The sequence below is a fragment of the Muscardinus avellanarius genome (genome assembly GCF_963383645.1).
Source record: "Muscardinus avellanarius genome assembly, chromosome: 10".
Lineage (NCBI taxonomy): Eukaryota > Metazoa > Chordata > Mammalia > Rodentia > Gliridae > Muscardinus > Muscardinus avellanarius.
Genome location: NC_137796.1, coordinates 38,319,353 through 38,344,265, shown reverse-complemented (window position 1 = coordinate 38,344,265; position 24,913 = coordinate 38,319,353). Strand labels below are relative to the sequence as shown.

At 35.8% G+C, this 24,913-nt stretch overlaps 1 protein-coding gene across 4 annotated transcripts in view; it reads left to right on the top strand.

Annotated features, from left to right (window-relative positions):
- The window catches only part of PHKB (phosphorylase kinase regulatory subunit beta), a gene marked incomplete at both ends in the record, with an annotated part of 214,078 nt that overhangs the window by 166,051 nt on the left and 23,114 nt on the right, over positions 1-24,913 (top strand). For 3 of the 4 annotated variants that reach the window (XM_080704249.1, XM_080704248.1, XM_080704251.1), the window contains 6 exons: positions 2,836-2,897; positions 2,987-3,149; positions 4,299-4,380; positions 7,422-7,479; positions 9,626-9,716; positions 12,297-12,499. In XM_080704249.1, the coding sequence (XP_080560375.1) occupies positions 2,836-2,897; positions 2,987-3,149; positions 4,299-4,380; positions 7,422-7,479; positions 9,626-9,716; positions 12,297-12,499 (659 nt within the window). Of the gene's footprint in view, positions 1-2,835; positions 2,898-2,986; positions 3,150-4,298; positions 4,381-7,421; positions 7,480-8,605; positions 8,697-9,625; positions 9,717-12,296; positions 12,500-24,913 lie in introns of all 4 variants that reach the window. The other variant, XM_080704250.1, reaches the window with a different exon arrangement.

Sequence of the window (24,913 nt, the reverse complement as noted above, 5' to 3'; positions counted from 1 at the left end):
CATTCTTTTTGTTCTGCTTTGTACTTTTCACCAATATGTGGCTTGTTTGTTGTCTTCACCCTACACATACCTATAAGGTCATTTTCAAGGAAGCAAATATTTTGCATATTTTGTTCATGCATTATTTTCAATACCTAGCATAATACCTGGTATATGGTAGGCACTCAATAAATATTTGTCTAACAAATGAGTTTTTTCAAGAGCAAGATGTATATGTATGAGCCTATGTGTTAGAAATACCATTCAGCAAATCTTGATTATGCTTAGCTCTATTCTCTGCCTAGGCCCACTCTTCTCTCAGGAAGCTCACAGTCCAAGAGTGGCCTGACTCTAGCTGGGCCACATAAAATTGTACACATCGGTTGCATGTTTGTCCTTTGTCACTCAAACACGACAAGGAGGCTTTGATGTGATTACTGGTAAATGTCCATCCTGCCATCTGTAAGCAAACATTTGTTGATCTACTTTGTTTATGAGTTTCCAATGGGAAAGGCAACATACTCTGGGTAGTTTACCAGCAAAAGAAAAATTTTCTCTGTCTTGTTTCTTAACATCTGAAATCAAAGTGAGAAAATAATATATGTAAATCAGCTTTAATGGAACTACCATATAACTCAGCTTAGTATCATTCCAAAAGAATTAAGTAAGACTACTATAGTAATACATGCATATACATGCTTATAGTAGCACAATTCATAATTGCCAAATTATGGGACTAACCTAGGTGTCTGTCAATAGGTAAATGGATAAAGAAAATGTGGTATATACACAATGAACTTTTATTTAGTCTTAAAGAACAACAAAATTATGTCATTTGCAGGAACATGAGTGGAACTAGAGATTATTATGCTAAGTGATATCAGCCAGTGTCTGAAAGTTAAGGATTATATGCTTTCTCTCATATGTGGAAGCAAGAGAGAAAATAGGAAGCAAAGGAAACATCATATAAATGAGAAAAAAAGACCATTAGAATAGTGAAAGGGAATTGGAGGAGGGAAGTGGGAAGAGAAAAAGGAAGATTGAGAAAGGAAACAGTGCAAATAATGTTTATCCGTATATGATAGTATCACTACCAAGCTCACTAACATATATGGGGAGGGAAGAGGAAGGAGTAGGATAGGATATGAAAGAAAATGTGTGTGTACGTATCACTAGAATGCACCAATAAAAGTATCAGAAAATAATCTGATTTTTAAAATTATTATTTTTTGCATATTTTAAACAATCATGTATTCAATTCTCATTAAAATAAATAAGCATAAGCATAGGGCTGAAATATCAGAGTAACCAAATCTTAAAGGTACTCAGTTTCTGATACATTTTAAGCACTTTTTTATCAAGCTATGTTACTAGATACCACACTGCCTTCCTGGCTCAACTAAAATTCTGTGTGTCTACCTGTCTCCTGTAAGAACCATGAGGTCTCACTGTCATATCAGGGAGTAGAAGACACTTGAGCCACTGGCTGGTGTTTTTCTGAGTGCCTGTAAAACTGCAGACTGCTTGGTTCATTCTCTTGCTAATCTGTAAGCTTCTTCGTTTCCCACAAATCCCAAATGACCAGGAACATTCGCCCACTGAATATTTCTGCTTTGGGTGAGCTTATCCAGCTCCACGAAGTCTACCTTGTTGAGCACGTCCTTCCCTGCACTCATTCTGAAAAATGGATGCTTGGCAGTGTCCTGTCATTTAATAGCCCTGAAATGTATTATAGAAGCAAATCCAAAGTGTAATTTTATCGTGTCTTTCCAAAACAATTTTAGTATTTGAATTTAAGAAAATTTTAATAGGTACTGAATTACTTTAATTCCAACTTAAAAATTTAATTCCTGCTAGACATAATGGAACACATCTGTAGTCCCATTTACTTAAGAGAATGAGGCAGGAAGGTTTCAAGTTTAAGAATAGCTTGTAAACTTACTGAGACCCTGTCTTAAAAATAAAATTAAAAAATAATGAGCTGGAAGTATACCACAATTGTAGAATGCTTGTCTTGACTATTGGATGTCCTAGGTTCAATCCCCACTACCACACACATGTGCACGTGCATGTGCACACGCACACGCGTATACATGCTTATAAGTCTAAGAATAAATAGTTCATTTCATGTTATTCAATATATATATTCTATTTTGGGGTTGATTTTAGTATGTCTGATCTTAAATGCTCATTTAAGAAATTACTTTAGGAGCCTGGGGATGTATCTCACTGGTAGATTGCTTAGTTAGCATATATAAGGCCCTGGGTTTGATCCCCAGTACCACACAGAGAAGGAAGGGGGTTGAGAGAGGGGAAGGAAAAAAGAAATTACTTTAGAGTTATATGTATTTTTTATTTAAACTTTATTTTGCAGTACTAGGGATTAAACTCAACTCGGGCATTTTTTTCAATACTGGTGTTGGAACCCAGGGGCATTCTACCTCCAAGCTACATCCCTAACCCTATTTTTTATTCTATATTTCAAAACAGGGTCTCATTGAGTGGCAAAGGGCCTCACTAAGTAGCTGAGGTTTTCCACAAACCGTGATCCTCCCGTCTCAGCCTCCCAAATGCTGGGATTACAAGTTTTCACCACCACACCTCAGGGACATTCTACCTCAGAGCTACACTCCCACAGTATTTTTATTCTTTATTTGGAAACAGGGTCTCGTGAAGTTGAAGCTGGGCGCAAACCTGGGGTCCTCCTGTCTCTGCCTCCCAAATAGTAGATTACAAGGGTACACCACCATGCCTGGCTCAAGTAAACTTTTTTTTAAGTATTTCTTATTAATAGAAAAGTGTGTACCTAGATTACACAAGTATGACTTGATAAATATTCATCTCATCACATTCCAGACACTAATATCTGGAGCTGTAGTAGAACAACTTGACTTTCTACGAATCAGTGACACAGAAGAGTAAGTCCTTTTGGGTTTTTTAGTTTTTGTGTTTCTTGTGACTGCGTTAAAAAGGCAAGAAATCTGAAACACTTTATTTTAATTCCCAGGCCTCCGGAATTTAAGAGTTTTGAGGAACTAGAATTTCCCAAACATTCAAAAGTCAAACGACAAAGCAGTACCCCTGATGCTCCTGAACTGAAACAGCAACCAGCCATCACCATTACTGAGTGGAAAAACAAATCCACCCATGATATTCTTCAAAAACTGAATGTAAGAAAGATGCTATTCCCACATGACCCTAAGTGAGGCTAGTAGAGCAGAAACTCCTAGAGTCAGGCCATATATCTTTTTTTCCCTTTCAGATAGCAATTTATCTGGAAGTAGGTGGCTGTTCTACATCCCAAGCAGTCATGAGAGGTTGCTTTTGATCTAAAATTAGCATGGATGTCTTAAGGAGTGCAGAAGAATGGGATTGTTTTGGACCTGAAAGTATTGTATGAATCATTAAAGAAGTAAAATCAATAATACTTGCCTTTGGGGTCTCCATATTTTTCTCAGTGCCCTTTCCCTCTTTTTTATCCCCATCTTATCTCCTGCCCCAAAGTTTCAGTCTAATGCTATTTTAAGTCTATCCTGTCACTGAGGAAAGCAATCTTCTATTTCCATATAAATATTTTAGCAACCTAATATTTTACCATTCTCGAAGTTATTCACATTTTTAAAAAATATTTTACCATTCTGGAAGTTATTCACATTTTTAAAAAGGAGGGGTATGAGTATTAGTACTTTTCAAAGACATGAAATTATGCTGATAGAACTTTAAACACTGTGACATTTTATTTGGACCATATCAATTGGAACATGTAGACTAGATTTATATCCTTCTAGACATCCTTTCTTGTTATTGATCTTTATTACGTAGACCTACATAGACATACATAAAATAAACATAAAGCACACAGCACAGTGTTCTGTTATGAGCATTCTACATGTGTCCCCTTCTATTATGCATCTCTTCACGGTAAGTTCTTAGCAACCTGATCTCCCATTTACAAATAGAGTTAAGAAAAGAGTAGTTAAATGACACAAGTCTCAGAGTGGCAGAATCCGTAATAATTCTCATAGAAAGCATATTTTCTTTTTCCTAATCATTTTGCTTATCTTTTTATCCTGAAAACTTTGATTATTAAATCCTGTTTCCCCATGAAGTCAGTTTATCTACCCTCTATCTCTGAGGTATCTAAGATAATAGTTGAATAATTTCATTTTATGCCTGGTGTATCAGTGGCATTTTATCTTTCCTCACCTCCATTACAAAGTATGTCCTCTCTGTATCATGTGGTTTTGTGATTAGTCACCCCCTGTGGTAACTCTTTTATTCATTTCATTCCAGCTCCTCATATTCATATCTATTTGCAGGACTGTAGTTGCCTGGCTAGCCAAACCATCCTGCTTGGTATACTGCTCAAAAGAGAAGGCCCCAACTTCATCACAATGGAAGGTAAGAGTACATGGCTAGGAAGATATTTTAAATAACAGGACCTCTCTGTTCTTGTACATCTACCAGATATGCATGAAAATATCCACTAAAATATGACAAAACTTATTTTCTTTCATTAAGCCTCCTGCCTCTTTTTAATGGAAAGTGTTCATGCCCCTAGTGTGTAGTACACTGTTGATGTATAGACTCCTAAATGGCTCTCGTGCAGTCAGGCTTGTTCTCTGATTGTTTGAACAGTGATGGAACCTGGATTTTGCCTGTGATTATTAACCAATGATGATTCTATCATTGTTTATTCACAGCTTCTGTCTCCAACCTTATTTTCTATATTTTCACAAATAATACTGAATAGTTATGTATATAACAATTAGCTTCTTCATGATCTGCAGCAGACATTTGAAATGGTACATAACATTTAATAGGATTGTGCTCTGAAGATGGTTAATAAAAATAAATAATTTCTAATCATTCTATGTCCACTCTTCATTAAGAACAAAACTTAATTATCTCTGAAATCTACACTTGTATGTTGGGGTCACTACTCTAAGAAATCTTTGCATTCTCTATTATAATCTACTTTTGTCATTTATAGTATAGAATAATTCAAAAAACATTTCAGGTACTTAATGTTGATCTAGTTAAAATTTTTTATTCATCTAATAAAAGAGTTCAGAGATGCATGTTGAAAATTAAGTTAGTACCCTAAACAGCAGTGTAATTAATAAGTTATGATTCTGGTAATGAATCAAATAATTATTTATTCAAATGCAATATACTTAATTCATGTATTATTGTAGCTAAGAGATAAATTTCTTGAGTATTATTAAGCAGATTTCAAAAAAAAAATCATGTTTTTATTTAGTCTTAAAACTATAAAGATAATCTTAATTATACTGGGAACTGTTTCTGATCACATTGATAGAGTCTATAGAAGAGCTGGCAGCAAAAAAGTTTTGGTTTGTATTAGTGTCCTTGTCATTGAGTTTTTATTTCTCTATTGTCATTAACATTTGAACTTTAAACCAAAAAAAATAGATTTATTAAAATAAATTTTTTTTGTGGTACTGGGGTTCCTGGAAGCCCTTCTACCTCTGGGCTACACTCCCAGACCTATTTTATATATATATATTTTTTGAAACAGGGTCTCTTAAGCCAGCGCGGCTGGCTTCGAACCTGCGCGATCCTCCTGTCTCCGCCTCCCAAGCGCAGGGATTACAAGCGTGCGCCACCACTCCCGGCTAAAATAAATTTTTTAAAAGTAAACATTTGGAAGCTTCGACAGGAGGATCGTGGTTTGTGGTCAGCCTCAGCTACTTAGTGAGACCCTTTGCAACTCATTGAGATCCTGTTTCCAAATAATAAAAAATAGGGCTGAGGGTGTAGCTTGGAGGTAGGATACTCCTGGCTTCCATCCCGAGTACTGTTAAAAAAAAAAAAGGAAACATTTCACTAGAAACCTAGAATTTAGAATTATTATATTTAGAAGTACATTTACAGAAAATGAAGTTTATATAAAATAGTTTATAATTAAAATGCTGAGGGAATTTTTAGACCACTTTTATTAACTTGGGAATGAATAATATTCATCTTTTACTTATTTCAAAGACTAAATGTTTTAATTAGAAAAGATTATGAAAAATTGGAAATCACGAGTATGTATAGAATCTGAATATAATTTCATCTATCCATAAGACTATAAAAATAAGTTCAAAGTTAAATGTTAAAGATCTTATTTCTAGCTGGGCGTGGTGGCATACATTTGTAATTTCAGTACTTGGGAGGCTAAGATTGGAGGATCGCATGTTCATTGCCAGCCTCAACTGCTTGGTGAGGCCCTCTGCAGTTTAGTAAGACCTTGATTCAAAATAAGGAATAAAAAAGCCGGGCATGGTGGCACAAACTTGTAATCCCTGCACTTGGGAGGCAGAGACAGGAGGATCGCACTGGTTCGAAGCCAGCCACGATGGCTTAAGAGATCCTATTTCCAAATAAAAATATAAAATAGGTCTGGGAGTGTAGTCAGGAGGTAGAAGGGTTTCCAGGAACCCCAGTACCACCAACAACAACAAAAAAAAAAAAAAAAAAAAAAAAAGAAGAAGGAGAAGAAGAAGAAAAAATAGGCCTGGGGGTATAGCTCCTGGGTTTCATGCCAAAAAAACAAAGAAACAAAAAAACACTATTCTTATCACCTTTTAAGGTGTTCTGTTCTGTCACTTTGTATATTTAGTAACATAGGTCATCATGAAGCCAGACCACATGTAAATTGCAGCCATAAAGTAAAGCCTACTGGTGTGTTTTGAGCTTCAGGATATGTTAGAAAGATCATCACACACACATAACAGGGCCTCATAAACTAAGTTAATTTCTTTCTTTCTTTCTGTCTTTTTCCTTCTTTTTTTTTTTTTTTTTTGGGTCTAGGATGGAACCCGGGGCATTCTACCTCTGAACTACACTCCCTGCCCTATTTTTTATTCTTTATTTTGAAACAGGATCTCACTGAGTTGCAGAGGGCCTCACTAAGTAGCTGAGGCTGGCTGCAAACCGCGATCCTCCAGTCTCAGCATCCCGAATGCTGGGATTACAAGCGTGCACCACCACGCCCAGCATCCTCATAAACTTTAATTGAATAAAATGAAAAAGTGAATAAATGAATATTTTATTCAGAGCCTACAGTATTTGTTCAATTTTCAATTCATTGTTTGTTCAATATTCTGTTTTTCTGTTTCCCTATAGTAAACTAAAATGGCATTGGGATTTGTTTAAAGCTTATGTTACATATTAATTAAAAACAGTAGAATTTTATAAATAAATATTCACCAAAATTGTATACTCACACTAAATAATAACAAGGGCTAGAGATATTGATACTCTACTTATTTGGGTTACATATTAAAATATGTCAGATAGTTCAGACCATTAATGGATGGATTTATCATCTCTAGAGGAACAAAATAAAAACGTCAAGACTGATTTGTTAAAGGGGAATGTTATGCCTCTAATTAAAGTCTTCTTCAACAAAGACTCTATTATCTAATGTCTAGGTACCGTTTCTGATCACATTGAGAGAGTCTATAGAAGAGCTGGCAGCAAAAAGCTTTGGTTTGTATTAGTGTCCTTGTCATTGTGTTTTTTTTCTTTTTTCTGTATTGTCATAGTCAGTAGCCTCAAGATAATGGGCCAGTCTTAAAGATCGTTATTCATCCTAGTTTTTGTTTTTAAACTCCAAGATTACAGCATCATGATTAGCTACTTTCTAAAGATGTGCCTGCATTCCATTGTAGCATGGGTGTCTCAAGATACTAAAAAAAAAAAAAAAAAAGTCTGGGAATAAAGACCTTCACAGGGATCCAACCTGGAGAGCTTTCAGGGGGATGATGCACTAGTGACTATTTCTTGCTCTGTACTTATTCTGTCTTAACAAGGTGCTTTTTAGGTTCTATTTTTTATTTAGAAAACCTGTTGCCATAGAAGGCCATGAAAAGAGAGCAATGGCTCATTTAATCAGAAACAAAAATAATGTATTTAAAATGCAATTCTCTAATTGCTTAAGTGGAATGAACCCTAGTGATTATAACTCCTATATGAAAAATAACCAATTTGTTCTACAGAGGTAGACTCTTCCAGGGATTTTTTAAGTAGGTAAATTTAAATAAATTTGTTTAAATTCACAATGAAGAAGGTATGCATGGCCCTCTGTGTTTTGATGCAGTTCTAATGACCATTTTATTAGCAAAAATCTAACAAACGTTGAAAGTAAGAGTGTGTGTATATCCAAATGACTTAAAATTATCTAATTAAAAAACCCTCAAGCATTGTCATAAGAAACTACTTTAACTTCAATGAACCTCAGGTTTCTAATCTCTAAAATAAAGGATGCTACATAAGACAATCTTTTAATAGCACTTCAACTCTATTTTATAGTAAATATACCATTCCTACCTAGAAGAGATAACAATAATTTTCTCTCTAATATTCACTTTAAATTCTCAGTGTAGTAAAGCATGCAAACCAATACATGTTGCGTATTAGCCAGTAAGTTTCAAATATGGCCTATTGTCTTATTTTTGGATAATCAAACTTATTCTTGTTCTATGTATTATACTGGTATCTTAGATAAATTATTAACTAGCCAACATTTAGAATGCTATTATGTTTAAAAGAACAAACTCCTGGAAGTTTTATTTATTCTATTTTCCCTTTTATGGATTTCCACTGACATACCCAGGTTGGCGGTGCGCTACGGGGCTGCATTTACCCAGAAATTTTCTTCCTCTATAGCCCCACACATTACTACTTTTCTGGTACATGGGAAACAGGTAACATGCACAGAATTTGAAACTCAAGCTGCTTGAAACGTGTGGGCTTATTTGCACTATAAGGATGAGATGTGTGGGTGAAAGTTTCTCTAAAAGTAGGGGGTGTTTGTTTCACTAACTTTATCAGTCATTGACTCAATTTTCTACTTATCCATTTATGTTGAAGAAATATAAATGCTTTTTATAGGTCAGCTTCTGTGGGTATCTTGGAATACAAAAAATAAATGCAGCTAATCTCAAACCTGCATTTTTATTTCATTTCTCCATCTGAATGTTCCACATGAATCTTTACTTTGAGGTAAAAAATGTCTTATGTATTACATATGCTGTACTTTTAGAAAAATCTGTTCTCCTATGTTCTAAAGACTTTTTCAGGAATATTAAAATAACAGTGTGAATTCCTTCCCCCAACATTCTGGCTTTATCAAGCAAAAAAGTGCTGGTATTTTATCATAGCACTTTCTAAAATTCAATACTGAGTCCTTTAATTCAAGGATTTAGTTCTCTAGGTACCAAAACAAACATGATTTAAAGTGATTGTAGGGACAGGTTATGTGTTCCAGTGACAGACTTAATAATGTATTGGCTAATGCAAAATCAGAATACCCTCTTAATTCCTTTCTCCATCCAAGTCAAAGGAATTGCTAGGTTCCCTTTTCTTTCTTTAAAGTGATAATCACACAAATAATGCCTTTGATTCAGCCTCATGGCAGAGGTAAGGGTGAGGGACCACACCGCCCTAATTCTGGATGGTCCTTCAGTCTAGAAAATTCAGCTGTTATGTACAACATCTTGGGCTTAATGTTTCCTCCAAATTATTATTCAAGGACCCAACCATGTATATTATAAGATTCCCCAATCATGGGCCCCATTCATTCATTATCTTTTAGACTTGTGAACATCTGGCCTGCTCTCTTCTTTGCCCTCAGGTCGGTTGTACGCCGTGCAGCAAGTCTTTTAAGTAAAGTAGTGGACAGCCTGGCCCCATCCATTACTAATGTTTTAGTTCAGGGTAAACAGGTAAGTATCTGCTTTTCAGACACTTAAATGGTCAGAGTTGTAAAGGTTTCTGTGTAGGCTCTTCAATTTTTAAATCTAGTACACCTCAGTGTCATAGACCTCTCACAAACAGATTAACAGTGGCTCACACATTATTTGAAAAGGCTTCTTCCCCAAGCAAAACAGATGCACAGTCTTAAAGCTACAGTTGTTAAATGGGTGATCCCTTTTTTCCGTTGCATCTTAGAGCTGTAACTTTTGGTTTCTGTGTTAACTTATTATCAGTGCAGATGCTGGTGCAGCACAGGCAGAACAGAGGCTGCATGCCAGTGCTGCTCTCAACCCTTCACCCCCTTCTCTTCCTCCAGCTACCATGCCAACTGTATAACCTCCTTGTCACAGAGCCATCTCTAGTTAGCAGTGGTTTCTTTCTCCTCTGAATTCTCACTTCATGGTAGGCTGTGAGCCCCCAAACGTCAGGACCTAAGTTTTTCCAGTACATGTCCCAGTATGCCCAGCATGGGGCTTGTCTTACTGTAGGTACTTGGTAAATGTGGGTTGAGTTGAGCCTCTGCATGTGGATATGTGGAGTGGGATGCGGCTGCTCATTTATTTTTTTGTGTTCTCTAATCTCTTTTTATCTGGCTGTGTCATTCTTTCATTAGAATGAAGATCTGTTTGCTTGTTTTCTTTTCTCCTTGAGAATATATGTGCTGTATTGTGTTTTCCTGACAGCTAACCTACAGATATAATAAGCCTTAGTAATGTGAAATACTTTAACTCTCTGTAATAGAAATCAACCAATTGCTCGTATTTTAAGGCTCTTATTTAAGACTGAAATTATTTCATCCTGATATACAGCTTTTGGAATGTTAGAGTAATAAGCTATTTATTTTTGCTAATTTTGAATAACAAATTTTAAAATAACTGCACTAATAAAAAAAATCTCCTGAAGAAAAGTTACTTTCCATATGTGTAATTTCTGGTGTGCTCTCTAAATTGTGAAGAAATTTATTCCCATTTGTTAGCTAAAACAGACCAAAATTACAAGAAGTACCTCATCCTGTCCCTTTCCTTACCAATATCCTCACCTCCAACTAACGTGTTTTATTTTTGCCCTGGATCATTCCAACTGTGAAATAAAATTAAACAGTTTTGGGAGCCTACTTTTTCTTGAATTTTTGTCCATATAGTATATCTTAAAACTGTTAATTCCTTCACATATGAGTGCTCATAACATTTTAGAGATCTTTGAGGTTATTGGCTCCTGATTCTAGTGTGGGGCAGGGACGCTGGCTGTGTCCATTCTGTAGAATATCTGCTTGGGGGTTTACAGCCTGTATCTAAAACCCTGCTCCATATCCCAGAAACCTCAGAGCCTACTCTGAGGCTGTGACTGAATGTTAGACCAGCACGTCTACCAGGGAATAGTCACTTAAAGAGTTCAGGAAGCCTGAGAAGACAACAGCTTAGCTTCATAACCAGGTGCATGAGGTCCATTCATTGATTATTCTTAGCCCTCTGTAAAAGGAAATAAAAAGGGAGCAAAGTTTGCATTTTCTCAGTTATGAATGCCACCCTGAAAACTGCTAATATTGTCTCTACAAAGCACTTGGAGATCACCTCAAGCTCTCTGGATTGAAATAATGGTTTAGTCATCATTGTTTGTGCTTGTTTTCTTCTTTACACAGGGACATTTTAATAAATCATACTAGAACTAACTGGTTGATATTACTGTGGTAAGATAAACAGTAGTTCTTAGTTTTTCATTCCATTGCAAAATCAGGTCAAAATTCCCCAGATTCTTGTGAAAACATAGGAGGCTTTAGATATGCATTCTTTTTCCTGCCTCTTATAATTATACACTGCACATAGAAGAGAAATAGTCAAATGGATAAGGAGCAAGGAAGGGTGACACACTCTAATGAAGTCAGAGCGCCCAGGATGCCAGAGTCGTATCCTGCCAGGGTCAGCAACACTTTCTGCTTCAAGCTTTCCTTGCCATTTCTCTCTGAGCTCTTCCTTTCCCAGGCTTGTGGGCAGCTGCATCCATTTGCTTCCACAGGTGAGAAATCTCACCATGAGTTGTAAACCTCAGCATGCACCTCACACGATGCCAGAGAGAGCTGTGCAAGGACTGTGTGACCACCCACTTGCCTTGCAAAGGTCACAGTGTTGTCAGAGAGCAAAGGATTCCACCTGAGAAACTGGAAGAATGGAAAAGTATACTTCTCAGATAGTGAATTGTGTGGACTGTCCAATAAAATAAAACTATTCAATGTATTCTGGTTTCTCTGGGGAGTTTCTAGTACTAAAGTTGTTCTGATTAATTTTATCTTTATAATTATTTTTATCCACTCATCCTCACTTCCCTAAGACCCTCACCTGCCCTTATATTTTAGACCACACTGTAAACCATCATGAATTTCAGTGGGAGTCATGCTTTAAAAGCCATTTCAATAAATAGCAGGAAAGTTATTCTACCTAATTCCCTAGCTTGTAGAGAGAAATTTTAGCCTGCCAGTCATCCTGAGCCTTGATTTTTTTCTTTTGTCTTTTAGTAGCTTGGAAATTTTTACAATAAAATTCTGCCACTTGTAGGTAACTCTAGGTGCCTTTGGGCATGAAGAAGAGGTTATCTCTAATCCTTTGTCTCCGAGAGTGATTAAGAACATCATCTATTATAAGTGCAATACCCATGATGAGAGAGAAGCAGTCATTCAGCAAGAACTGGTCATCCATATCGGCTGGATCATCTCCAATAACCCTGAGTTGTTCAGTGGCATGCTGAAAATCCGAATTGGGTATGTAAAGCACTTTGCATTTGCATAAGGAGAATTGGTGAAGTGGTCCTCTAACAGATTCGGCCTTTTCACATGAAGCAATGTTCCAAGTATCTGGTGGGTGTTTAAGAAAGTGCACCTTTTGCCTAAACCATAAAGGCAGCATCTGGTGGTATGAAGAAATAGTGCCAGTGGCCTGAAAGAACCTCATGTTTATTTATAACACATAAATAGTATGGTTATATCTAACTCTCAAGTTAAACATAGTGAAAAACTCTGTTCTCTGGTAAAATTGAACTCCAAGCATTTCACCAGTTGATCATATAAAACACTAAACAAAGTAGATGTAACAGTATCTAAAAATAAAATGGGAAAACCATCAGGGAAGAATGATTTTCAGTAAAGCTGGATGTCAGAAGGACATACTCAGATAAAAGTTTGATCCTTTTAAGAACATTTTGCATTAAAATCTAATCTTTAATATAAGTTTAGGTGTAAATTGGAAGGCTCTGGTCATCTTGAATCTTCTTCATTAGGAATTTTATAAGGAAGCATGGTGTAGGGAAAATGGGCCGGGCTATGGCATTGGACAGAACTGCATTCAAGTCCTGACTGCCACTCCTCATTTCTGTGACCTTGGAAAAGTGGCTGGTCCTCTCTGGCTTTGCTTCCACCCCAGCTTCATTGTTCTCTGTGAAAACAAGATGAGACAATGTGTTTTAGAAAGCCTATGAGAACCTAATAAAGCATGTTGCAAGTATCACATAAATGTTTCCTAATTATAAGTCAGATGACATCTGAACAAACAGTATAACCCAACATATGGTCAATGGATGGGGTTCCCAAAATATGTTTGAAAAGAATAAGGAAGCTAAGAATGGTGGTGCATACCTGTAACCTCAGTACTTGGGAGGCTGAGAGAACAGATCACAGGTTCAGAGCCTGCCTCAGCTACTTAACACTGCTGTCAGTAATGTAAAGAAACCCTGTTTCCAATAGGGGTGAGGATGTAACGCAGGTAGAACTCCCCTGGATTTATTCCCAACACCAAAAAAAAAAAATTCTGTTTCTTGGGTGCTACTATATCTGTATATAAATATGAGTGTGATTAAATGTATATAGCTTGCTAACTGTATAAGTAGGTTGTCATCTTTATTATTCCTGTTTTACTTGATCTTTGGTTACTGATAAGTCATAATTTCTCATTCCTATGGATATGTCCATTCCTCTTTATACTTTCATCAGTTTTGCTTTATGTAATTTAAAACTTTGTTTTTGTCCAGGTCACTTCATCACTATTACTAGTATATATTCCTTTGCATCATTTTGTTTGTTATGCAAATATCTACAATAGTATAGAAACGAGTAAATAAAGCTATTGTCCCAGCTTCAACAATATCATCTTATGGCCAACCTTATTTCATCCATGCCCATACCTACCACCCAGCCCCCCTCTATATTTTTAAGACAAACTTATCATATCATCTAGTCTTTAAATAATCTTGTGGATAGCTATAAAAGTTAAAGACTTTTTCAAAACACAATCATGATACCATTACTGTGCATAAAAAATAACAATCAAATCTTTTGTCTAATATCACTGCCTGCTTTATCTGTCATTATTAGCTTATTATATTACTACCTTTCATCTTTATATTTGATATTCTTTTATAATTGTGTGTGTATATGTGTGGGTATATGTACATATATTTACACTCAACATTTACGCTATATTTATTTTTAAGGTAGTCTGACTTTTTTTTTAAAGAAACATATAAAGTTACCATTTTTAAGAGTATAGTTAAATAGTGTTAACTATATGTATATTGTTATCTTTTAGTACAAATATGTATTTTAGCTGGGGATATAGCTTAATGTTAGAGTGTTTACCCAGCATTGGGGAGGGTCTCTGGATTCAATCACCCATACGGTTAAAAAGAAAAAAGAAATAGGTATTTTATGTTTGCGTTATTTAATTTATATTTTGATGTGGTCTTGTACTTTATTTCACATTTTCTATTTACTATACTTGTTAGTTTCTTCCTTTTCTTTCTTTTTTTTTTTTTTTTTTTTTGGTGGTACTGGGGGTGGAACCCAGAGGCCTTCTACCTCTGAGCTATACACCCAGACCTATTTTATATTTTATTTGAAAATAGGGTCTCACTAAGTTGCTGAGAGCCTCACTAAGTAGCTGAGGCTGGCTTCAAACCTGTGCAATCCTCCTGTCTCAGCCTCCCAAGCATGGGGATTACAAGCATGCACTACCATGCCCGGCCAGTTTCTTCCTTTTCTATTTACTGTTAGACCAATTTTCCTTTCATTTTTATGTGAATATGAAGTACTTTCTGAAAAATTATTACTCATTATTTCCTCCTAAATTATACATTAAAATTTGCTTATTAGGTAATATCTTCATACCTCTTGATTCATCAGTTCTCATCCTAGGAATTTACAGTAATACACAAGTAAATAAAACCATGTTACAGCAGTCTTCATTTTAACACTGTTTGAAATAGGAAAATATTTAAAACAACCTAGGTAATATCCATATAGTAAAATGCTGTACAACAGTTAAAAGGAACAAGATAAAGTTCTCTATACTGGCACTTATAAAAGTACAAGATAGAGTAAATGAAAAAATAAGTTGTAAATATATTATTCCAATTTTTCTAAAAGAATTTTATGCATTGTATAATGCATATGTGGAAAATTTCTGAAAAATATTCATCAAATTGGTGTAATTTTTAGGTGATTCCTACTTTGCAAATTATATTTTTTATTAAGTTTATTATTTTGTAAACTATTTCCCTGATTTCAACTATAGTATATTTATGGTAAATTCTCCATTCTTTCTTTCTTTCTTTGATTGAAAGTACTGTATCTACATAGAACATGACCTTCATCTTTATTCTCCAAAATTGTTCCTTTCAAAGATTTAGAGGTGTTCCAAATCAATTATAACAGTTCATAATTATAACCATGATTTGTTCAGTCTCTTGTCTGTAGCATATGAAGATATAGATATGAATCTTTCATGTGAGCTTACTCTAAATAAGAAGAAATATGATTCTCCATCTCCATGCAGAATATGAAAGTACTCAGAGATTTTATCACATATTCAGACATTTCTCTAAGACAATGGAGATGTGTACATTAGAACTCTTGCAAAGCATATCTTTATAATAAATGTTATAATGAGGAGAACCTCTTCAAGTGTAGTCATTCTTGCAAAGGTTTAAACAAAGCCTTAAAGATTAACAGCTTCCCAAGATTTACAATGCCCTTTTTACAGTGTGTAGTAGTTTTTCCTTTACTGATTATTTAGCAGTTTAAGGTAATTTATGTCCTTTAACAAATCCTGTGTAATTTTCTTCCTTTAAAGATAACTTTTGTTGCTGAGAACTACTTTGGCTATTCTGGGCTTTTTGTTATTCCAAATAAATTTAAGGACTGATTTTTCTATGTCTGTGAGGAATGATCTTGGTAGTTTAATGGGCATTGCATTAAATCTGTAGATCACTTTTGGAAGGATGGCCATTTTATTGATATTTATTCAGCCAATCCATGAACATGGAAGATCTTTCATCTTCTAAGATCTACTTTGATTTCTTTTTTCAATGTTTTATAATTTTCTTTGTAGAGATCTTTTACCTCCTTGGTTAAGTTTATTCCTAAGTATTTTATTTTTTTTGTAGGAGATCCTGAGTGGAAGTGTTTTCTGAATTTCTTTTTCATTGGATTTATAGTTGGTGAAAGCTTCTGACTTTTTAAGATAGATTTTGTATCCAGGTACTTTGCTGAATTTGTTGATCAGTTCTATAAGCCTTTTGGTTGAGTTTGTTGGGTTTTCTAGTTGTACTCCTTTGATTTCCATTTCTTGCCTTATTGCTCTGGCTGAGTCTGTAGTACCACACACTTTTAGCCAATTGATTTTTGACAAAGGGACAAAAACATATACTGGAAAAAAGCCTGTTTAACAAATGGTGTTGGCAAAACTGGTTAGCCATATGCAGAAAATTGGAAATTAATCTCACTTTCTCACCCTGTACAAGAGTCAATTCAAGATGGATCAAAGACATGGAAATCAAACTAGAGACCTTGAAGCTCCTTGAAGAGGCCATAGGTCCAACACTGCAACACATAGGCACAGATAAACACTTTCTCAACAAGACCCCAAAGGCACAACAGATTAAAAGGCAAATCAATACATGGGATTGCATGAAACTGAAGAGCTTCTGTTCAGCAAAGGAAACTGTCAAGAACCTCAACCGAGAGCCAACAGAATGGGCAAAGATTTTTGCCACCTACCCTTCCAATAGAGGACTAATATCTGGAATATACAGAGAACTCAAGCAACTCTACACTAAGAAAACAAAGCATCCAATAACAAAATGGGCAAGCGAACTAAATAGACACTTCACAAAAGAAGAAATTCAAATGGCCAATAAATGCATGAAAAAATGTTCAACATCATTGGCAATTAGAGAGATGCAAATACAAAACTACCCTGAGATTTCACCTAACTCCAACTAGAATGGCAATCATTCAAAACACAAACAACAGATGATGGTGAGGATGTAGAGAAGTGGGAACTCTAAGACATTGGTGTTTGGATTGCAAATTAGTGCAACCACTTTGGAAAACAGTATGGAGAATCCTCAGAAGAATGGGAAGAAATCTACCATTTCATCCAGCAATACCACTTCTGGGTATCTATCCAAAAGAAAGGAAACCAAACTACCAAACTAATGCATGTGTATCTATGTTCATAGCAGCACAATTCACCATAGCCAAACTATGGAACCAGCCCAGATGTCCATCAACAGATGAATAGATTACAAAACTGTGGGATATGTACACAATGGAATTTTACTCAGCCATTAAAAAAAACTCAATGACATCATTTTCAGGGAAATGGATGGAACTGGAGGACATTATGCTAAGTGAGACTAGTCAGTCGCAAAAATTAAGAAACCAGAAGCTTTCCCTAATATGTGAAAGCTAAGGAGAAATGGGTCATAGGAGGAACTCTAGATGAAAAAGGAAATCCTATAGAGGAGCAAACAAGACACTCTAAAGGAGGGGGGGGGAGGAAAATCTCTAAAACACACAATGTACTTAAACATATCGAAGCCAACCACTAAGCCAAACAAGGGAAGGAGGGATGGGGAGGGAGTGGGAATTGGGTAGGGGTTAAATCGGTGATGTGTACATGTATGTACACACAAGTTTTTTACCCAATATCACGTATGAATATAATGCACCAATAAAAAATTAAAAAAATAAAGATAACTTTCTTCCTGTTTTTATATCTGCTATTCTATAAGTTCAGTGCTTTCCACGAAGAATAGCATACACTTCAAACTGTGTGTCCCTAAATAAAAATGTCAAATGGCAGCATGTGACTTAGTATTTAATAATAGTAGAAAACAACCTCATAAAGAAATTTACTATGACCCTTGACTGTTCACTGTCTCGGTTTACTGTAGGAAAGTGGTCTCATATGCTCCTGTGAGTACTCACAATGTCTCTGTTCAGCTACTTATGCCCATTTCTTCTTGCACAGCCTCATGGGTCAGTTTTAATCACTGAAGAATTCTCGGCTGGGGAGTATTCTAGTATTTTTAATAAAATGTGATATATTTAAGAAAGCTTAATATATAGGATATAAGCAGAGTCGGATGGTTTGCCTTAAACTATGACAGGGACTGGGGGGGGGGAATTAAGGATATAAGGGGGAAACAATAGCATGTCTTTGTGCTCATCAGAGAGAGAAATATACTTGTTTTTGTTGTTACTGAGGACTGAGTCCAGGAGCATTCTACCTCCAAGCTACACCCCCACTGCATATATATATTTTTTTTTCTTTTTTTGCGGGTCTGGGGATGGAACCCAGGGACATTCGACCTCCAAGCTACACCCCCTGCCCTATTTTTTATTCTCTTTATTTTGAAATCAGGTCTCACTGAGTTGCAGAGGGCTTCACTAAGTAGCAGAGGCTGTCCCCGAACCACGATCCTCTGGTCTCAGCCTTCCAAATACTGGGATTATAAGCGTGCACCACCACGCCTGGTTTATTTTTCATTTTTGCACAGAATTTTGCTAAGTCTTTTTAAGTTTCACTAAGTTTCTAAGGAGCGCCACAAAGATTTGATACTATCTCAGCCCCCCAAGCATTGGGATTACAGGTGTGTACCACCATATGGGTCCAGCATATACTACATGATTTTGAAATTAAGTATAAAAAAAATGATTCAAGTCATATCCTTCAGGAAATGATCAATAGGGCCTTTTTTATATGAAAGTCCAGTCGTACATATAGTTAATTGGCTTATTAATGGAATGATACACTTAATCACATCAAAGCCTATTAAAGGTCATCCTATATCAGGTAAGGGACCTCTCTAAGCAGTTTTCTAAGATCTAAGGGAAAATCAGTATGAGTAAATAGCATATGGTCATTATACTTCAAAGATCTTGGGAGTAAATCATCCTTCTCTTGCACCGTTATTATAAGCACAAATGTTATTTGTTAAGCATATGTTTTGCTATGCTAGGTGCTAAAATTTTTTAACATTATTTGCTTTAATCTCTACAAAAACTTTGTGATAGACACTATGACTCCCACTTTATATTAAAGAAGCTGAGACTTAGAAGATTACATAACATCTTAATCAAACCAAAAAATGGAACATTTGGGATTTACTCCCAGGTCAGCTTGGCTCCACAATTTTTATTCTTCAGTCTCAAGTACTTTAAGCTTATGTGTATATACCATTGCCATTTTCTCAATCAAAATGGCTTTAATGTTTATTTCTAAAACCTCTTGACTTTTATAGGTTCTTCTGTGTGATTTTGATTTATGATATATTTTGTACTCAAGTGTTTATGGAGCAACTATTATATCCCATAGACTCTGGGTGTTTTTCATTTTAGTCTGTCAGCCCTTCAATACTGGATCAATACTGTTTAGCATTTTATAGTATAAAATAAACCATGGAACTTGTATACAGATGCTTCTCAACTTATAAGGAGGTTATGTCCTGATAAATCTCTTGTACATTGAAAATATCATACATCAAAAATGTACCTAATATAACTAACCTACCAAATATTCATAGTTTAGCAGCACAATACACTATAAAGTTTGGATTGTTGCCCTCATGATCACTTGGCTTGAATGGAAACTATAGCTCATGGCTGTTACCAGAATCACAAGTATCCTACATGTTGCTAGTCCAGGAAAAATATCAAAATTTAGAATTTGAAGTATGGTTTTATTAAATATATATCTTTTTCAATATATATCATGTTCATACCATCATAAAATCAAGAAATTATAAGTCAAACCATTGTATATTGGGGACTAAGTTTATTACATAACAAATCTAGGACATGATATTTTTGCATTTTATTTATCATGTTACCAATAAAATAGAAATTACTTAAACTGATTCTAAGTTAGCTGCTTATATACTGCAAAAGATACAGTAATATGCTCTGAACCAGGCATGGTGGTACATGCTTGTAATCCCCATACTCCGGAAGCTGAAACAGGAGAATCACAGGTACAAGGCCAGACTCAAAAACTCAGAAAGACTCTTAACAGCCTAGCAAGACCCCATTTCAAAACAAAAAATAAAAAGGGCCTAGAGTATGGCTCAGAGGTGGAATGCCCCTAAGTTCACTCCCCAATACCACCAAAAAAGAAAAAAAATGCTATGAAACATTAAGAGAGATTATAGAGCAAGCTCTTCACTTTCTTTTAATCTTATAGAAAACCTATGGCAAATGGAGAAATTCATCATAGGGAAAGCACACACACACTAAAATAACTTTGGAAAATATAAATCTTCCCGCTTGCTGTGTCAAAATTGACTTAGGTGATAAAGTATATGAACCATCTAAAATTATTTTTGTCTTTCTTTCAAAGTCATTATTTGCAGTGGCAGTTAATACTTTGCTGGAAACTGTGTGTGTGTGTGTGTGTGTGTGTGTGTGTGTGTGTGTGTGTGTGTGTGTGTCCCTCTTGCATGTTTTTTTACTGAGAGCAGCAAATGCATACTCAATGTATTTCACTAAAAAAAAATTTATCTTGAATTAGTCCCTGGAAGGTTTGTAGTTGGCTTAATTGGTGAACACATAATTTGTATATAGGTAGTGAATTATTCATTTATAGAGACTTTAAATGCCAGATTTTTTTTATAAAGTGTTGAACCTTGGTAATTGCTTCTAAGTCAGTTTTTGGTATATTGTAATGATTGTAGAACGATTTTTTTTTTTTTTTTTTTTGGTGGAACTGGGGTTCCTGGAAGCCCTTCTACCTCCGGGCTACACTCCCAGACCTATTTTTTATACTTTTTTATTTGGAAACAGGGTCTCATAAGCCAGCGCGCGCGGCTGGCTTCGAACCTGCGCGATCCTCCTGTCTCTGCCTCCCAAGCGCGGGGATTACAAGCGTGCGCCACCACGCCCGGCTGTAGAACGATTTTAAAAGGAAGGTTGGGAAGAGACTTACAAAATATACTCAAAATATACGTAGACCACAATAAACATTTCAGATGCATTCTTATATGGATTTTCACTACTATTCTTTCTATGATAATTATAATTAAAGAGATTGATTATCGCAATAGATTTTAATACCATATTCTTGAAATGTCATCATGCATAAAGTGAATGAAACTAATAAGAACACTAGCCATTTTTCTTGGACATCTTGTCCAGAGTTCCCCCTGCACTGAGTATACTTTTATCTCTGTTTTTGGTTTTGCAGGGTTTTTTTGTTTTTTTGTTTTTTTGTGTTTTTTTTTACATCATCCATTTCTTCAGTTGCACCTTTTTTTTTTCTTTTTCTTTTTCTTTTTTTGCGGGTCTGGGGATAGAACCCAGGGGCATTCGACCTCCAAGCTACACCCCCAGCCCTATTTTTTATTCTTTATTTTGAAACAGGGTCTCACTGAGTTGCAGAGGGCTTCACTAAATAGCTGAGGCTGTCCACAAACCCAGATCCTCCTCTCTCAGCCTCCAGAATCCTGGGGTTACAAGTGTGCACCACTACGCCCAGCTGTTTCAGTTGCTTTTAAAACCAACAGTACTGTGTTTCCTTTTTCTTTTTTCCAATGTTAATCCTGCCAGTGCAGTTTCTTCAACTTTATTGCTATCAGGCACTCCTGTGAACAAAATTAACCTTCTCAAAAGAATGATACTCTAGTCTGATAATGATTTGATTTTCTGTCTCATTATTGATTTGTGTGCCAACTTTCCTGTTGAAATAGATCAAGTTCCTGACAGGCCCATTACTGTAAAGGCCTCCAGTAAGCTGCTTCTGCTGCAGGTCGCCAGCTAGGCTTCAGGGGGAGACGTATGTTAACCTGTCATTTTCATCTGCTTTCATACTACCCACACATTCTATCTGTACATGATATATTGAGTTCTTAAAGAAGGCCATTCATGTCAAAGTTACCAAGTATAACGCTACTTGTGCAGTAAAGAAGGGGTCATTACAGCTCCAAGTTCATTCTTGCGACTCTTATTTTCACTCAAAAGTCTTCTGACATATGATATGAGGTAAGGAAATGAGATGATAGAGCTTCTGAACCTCTATTCTGCTATGATAAAATCAGGGGTAGAGTGAATGAGTTATTGTTCTTCGGTTACCAATCTGGAAGTCAGTTAATCTCCTCTAATTGTCACCCTCTCCATGTTTATAAGATTGAGGGCCTCTTGTTGCAACTTTCCTATCTCCTATTATATGGTGTATTAGCAATCTTGGGCTAGTTGAACTGTAGATAAGTGGCTTAAACAACAGAAGTTTCTCACAGTCTAGAGTCTGGAAATCCAAGGTCAAGGTCAAGTAGATGCCCTTTCTAGAGAAAGCTATCTTCCTAGCTTGCAGAAAACTATCTCACTATATCCTTGCATGGTAGGGAAGGGAAATTAGTATCCTTTTATAAGGATACTAATCTATTGCAGTGACTTTACCCTCATGATCCTATCTAAATCATACCATAAAGCCGGGCATGGTGGCACACACTTGTAATCTCAACATTTGGGAGGCTGAAATGGGATGGTCCAGTTCACAGACAGCCTCAGCTACTTAGTGAGGCCCTTTGCAACTCAGTGAGATCCTGTTTCAAAATAAAGAATAAATAATAGGGCTGGGGGTGTAGCTCGGAGGTAGAATGCCCCTGGGTTCCATCCCCAGTACTGCAACAAAAAAAAATACCATAGGCTCCTCACTCCAAAGATCATCATAATGAGGGTGAAGGTTCAACTATATTTCAGTCCATAATATAGAGCTTAGTAAAATTTTTGCAGAGTATTATTTGTTCACTTAATTAACAACAAATCACGAATCTTTATTTTGAGAAAATACCAAAATTATTAAATATTTCTTACTAGGGATTGCTGCTGGTGTGTGTGTGTGTGTGTGTGTGTGTGTGTGTGTGTGTGTGTGTATCCCCATGCATGCATGCTCATGCATGCTAAGGATTGAACCCAGGGACATTCCACCTCAAAGCTATACCCCAAGCCCTTTTTATTTTTTAATAGGGTCTTGCTAAATTGCTGAGTCTGGCTTTGAAGCTAGATCATCCTGTCTCAGCTTCCCAATAATAGGATTGCAGGTGTGCCCACCACATCAGATAATGCTAATCTTTATAGTGTTGTTGTTTTTGTGTGTGTGTGTGGTTTTTTTTCCTCAGAAAATGTCACCTTTTTGGTTTACCAGTGATGTTAGATTTCCTTTATTTCGTATTTCACACCTTTTATTGGGGCATAAAAGGCTGATATATACAATAGTATCTTAATTAACCTCACAGCAGGAGTTTTTAGAAGGGGAAGCTTATTTTCAAGACTGTAGGGGAGTGCTACTCTAGCTCTTTACACATTTCCAGCAGTCTTGAAGAATTCATTGTCCTGAAGTTAAAACTTGCTATGTATAAAGGTTGATTTGGTCAGTCAGTCATGTATATCTGCCACTTTCTCATTTGCTTATTGGCATGTAGAGCATTCTCTTGTTTCTTTAGACTGACTGTATAAGTATCTGTTCCAAGGATACACCTTCATTCTTTTGACCTTCTCTCTTTTCTTTTTTTTCTGTTTTTTGTTATTCTTGTTGTTGTTTTTCTTTTCCCATTTTTGTAGCTAAGTGCTTTTATGCTAGAATTTTCAGATTAAGTTTTGTGATTTTGTTAGTGGGAATGAGGATAAGAAGTCAGATTTTCCTATGCCTTTTTTAGTTAGTAGTCCTCAAACTGGATAAAATGTCTTTGATTTTTTTAACTCAGTTACTCATTTGATAGTTCACTTTCTATGACTCTCTGGCAACTATTTTAGTAGTTTATATCTAATGCTCTTTTGCACTAATCTTCTGAAAAAATTCCAAAGTAGGAAAAATTTGGTTTTACCAATATATTTGGATGAGTAAATGTATTTTAATTGATAAGGCAAATTATATTCCATTGAGCTCTGTGAATAAAAAGCAGTCACCTTTCTTCTTTGATGATTGTTGAGTACAGTGTTTTGTGTAAGTTGCTCACAGAACTGCTAGTGTTTTATAAATAGAAGGAAGAAACCTCAGGGGAAACCTTATTGTCTCCTACTTTCCTCATATATGGTACTAAGGATTTAAAAGATAAGTGTGGCCGGGCGTGATGGCATACGCTTGTAAGCCCTGCACTTCGGAGGTGGAGACAGGAGGATCACACAGGTTAAAAATAGGTGTCTGGGAGTATAGCCCGAAGGTAGAAGGGTTGTACCACACACAAAAAAAAAGATAAGTGTGATAGACTATTTAGTTTTAATAACTCAAATTATTAGAGGACTTTAGAAAGTAAGCCTTTAAAAAATTAAAATGTTATTTATTTTAGAAGATCCTCCTGAAGCTAATTGGATGAAGCACTTGCCTAAGTAACCCCAAGATTTAAGTTAAATATTTATAAAGCATTTTTACCTGAGTCTGAGAAGCCATATAAAAAGAGTTTACTAACATATTTAGGTCACTTTATTATATCGAAAGCCTTTTTATGTACATTGTGTTACTCTTCAAAATAATTTCATAAAATTAGTTAAATGAATAATATTCCCATTTGAAAAATAACTTGCCAATGAGACATGTTTGGCAAGTGGCAGAATCAGTATATAAATATGACTTTATTCTTTGGGTTTTTATTATGAAAAGTTTTAAATGTATAATAAAATTATTTGATAAATTGTCTTATACCCCTCTTTGTGAGTGTGTGTGTGTGTGTGTGTGTGTGTGTTACTGGGAGTGGAACCCAGGGGCATTCTACCTCTGAACTACACCCCAAGCCCTATTTTATTCTTTTATTTTGAAAGATGGTCTCACTAAGTTGCAAAGAACCTTATAAAGTTACTGTGCTTGGCCATGAACCTGTGATTTTCCTGTCTTGGCCTCCCAAGTACTAGGAT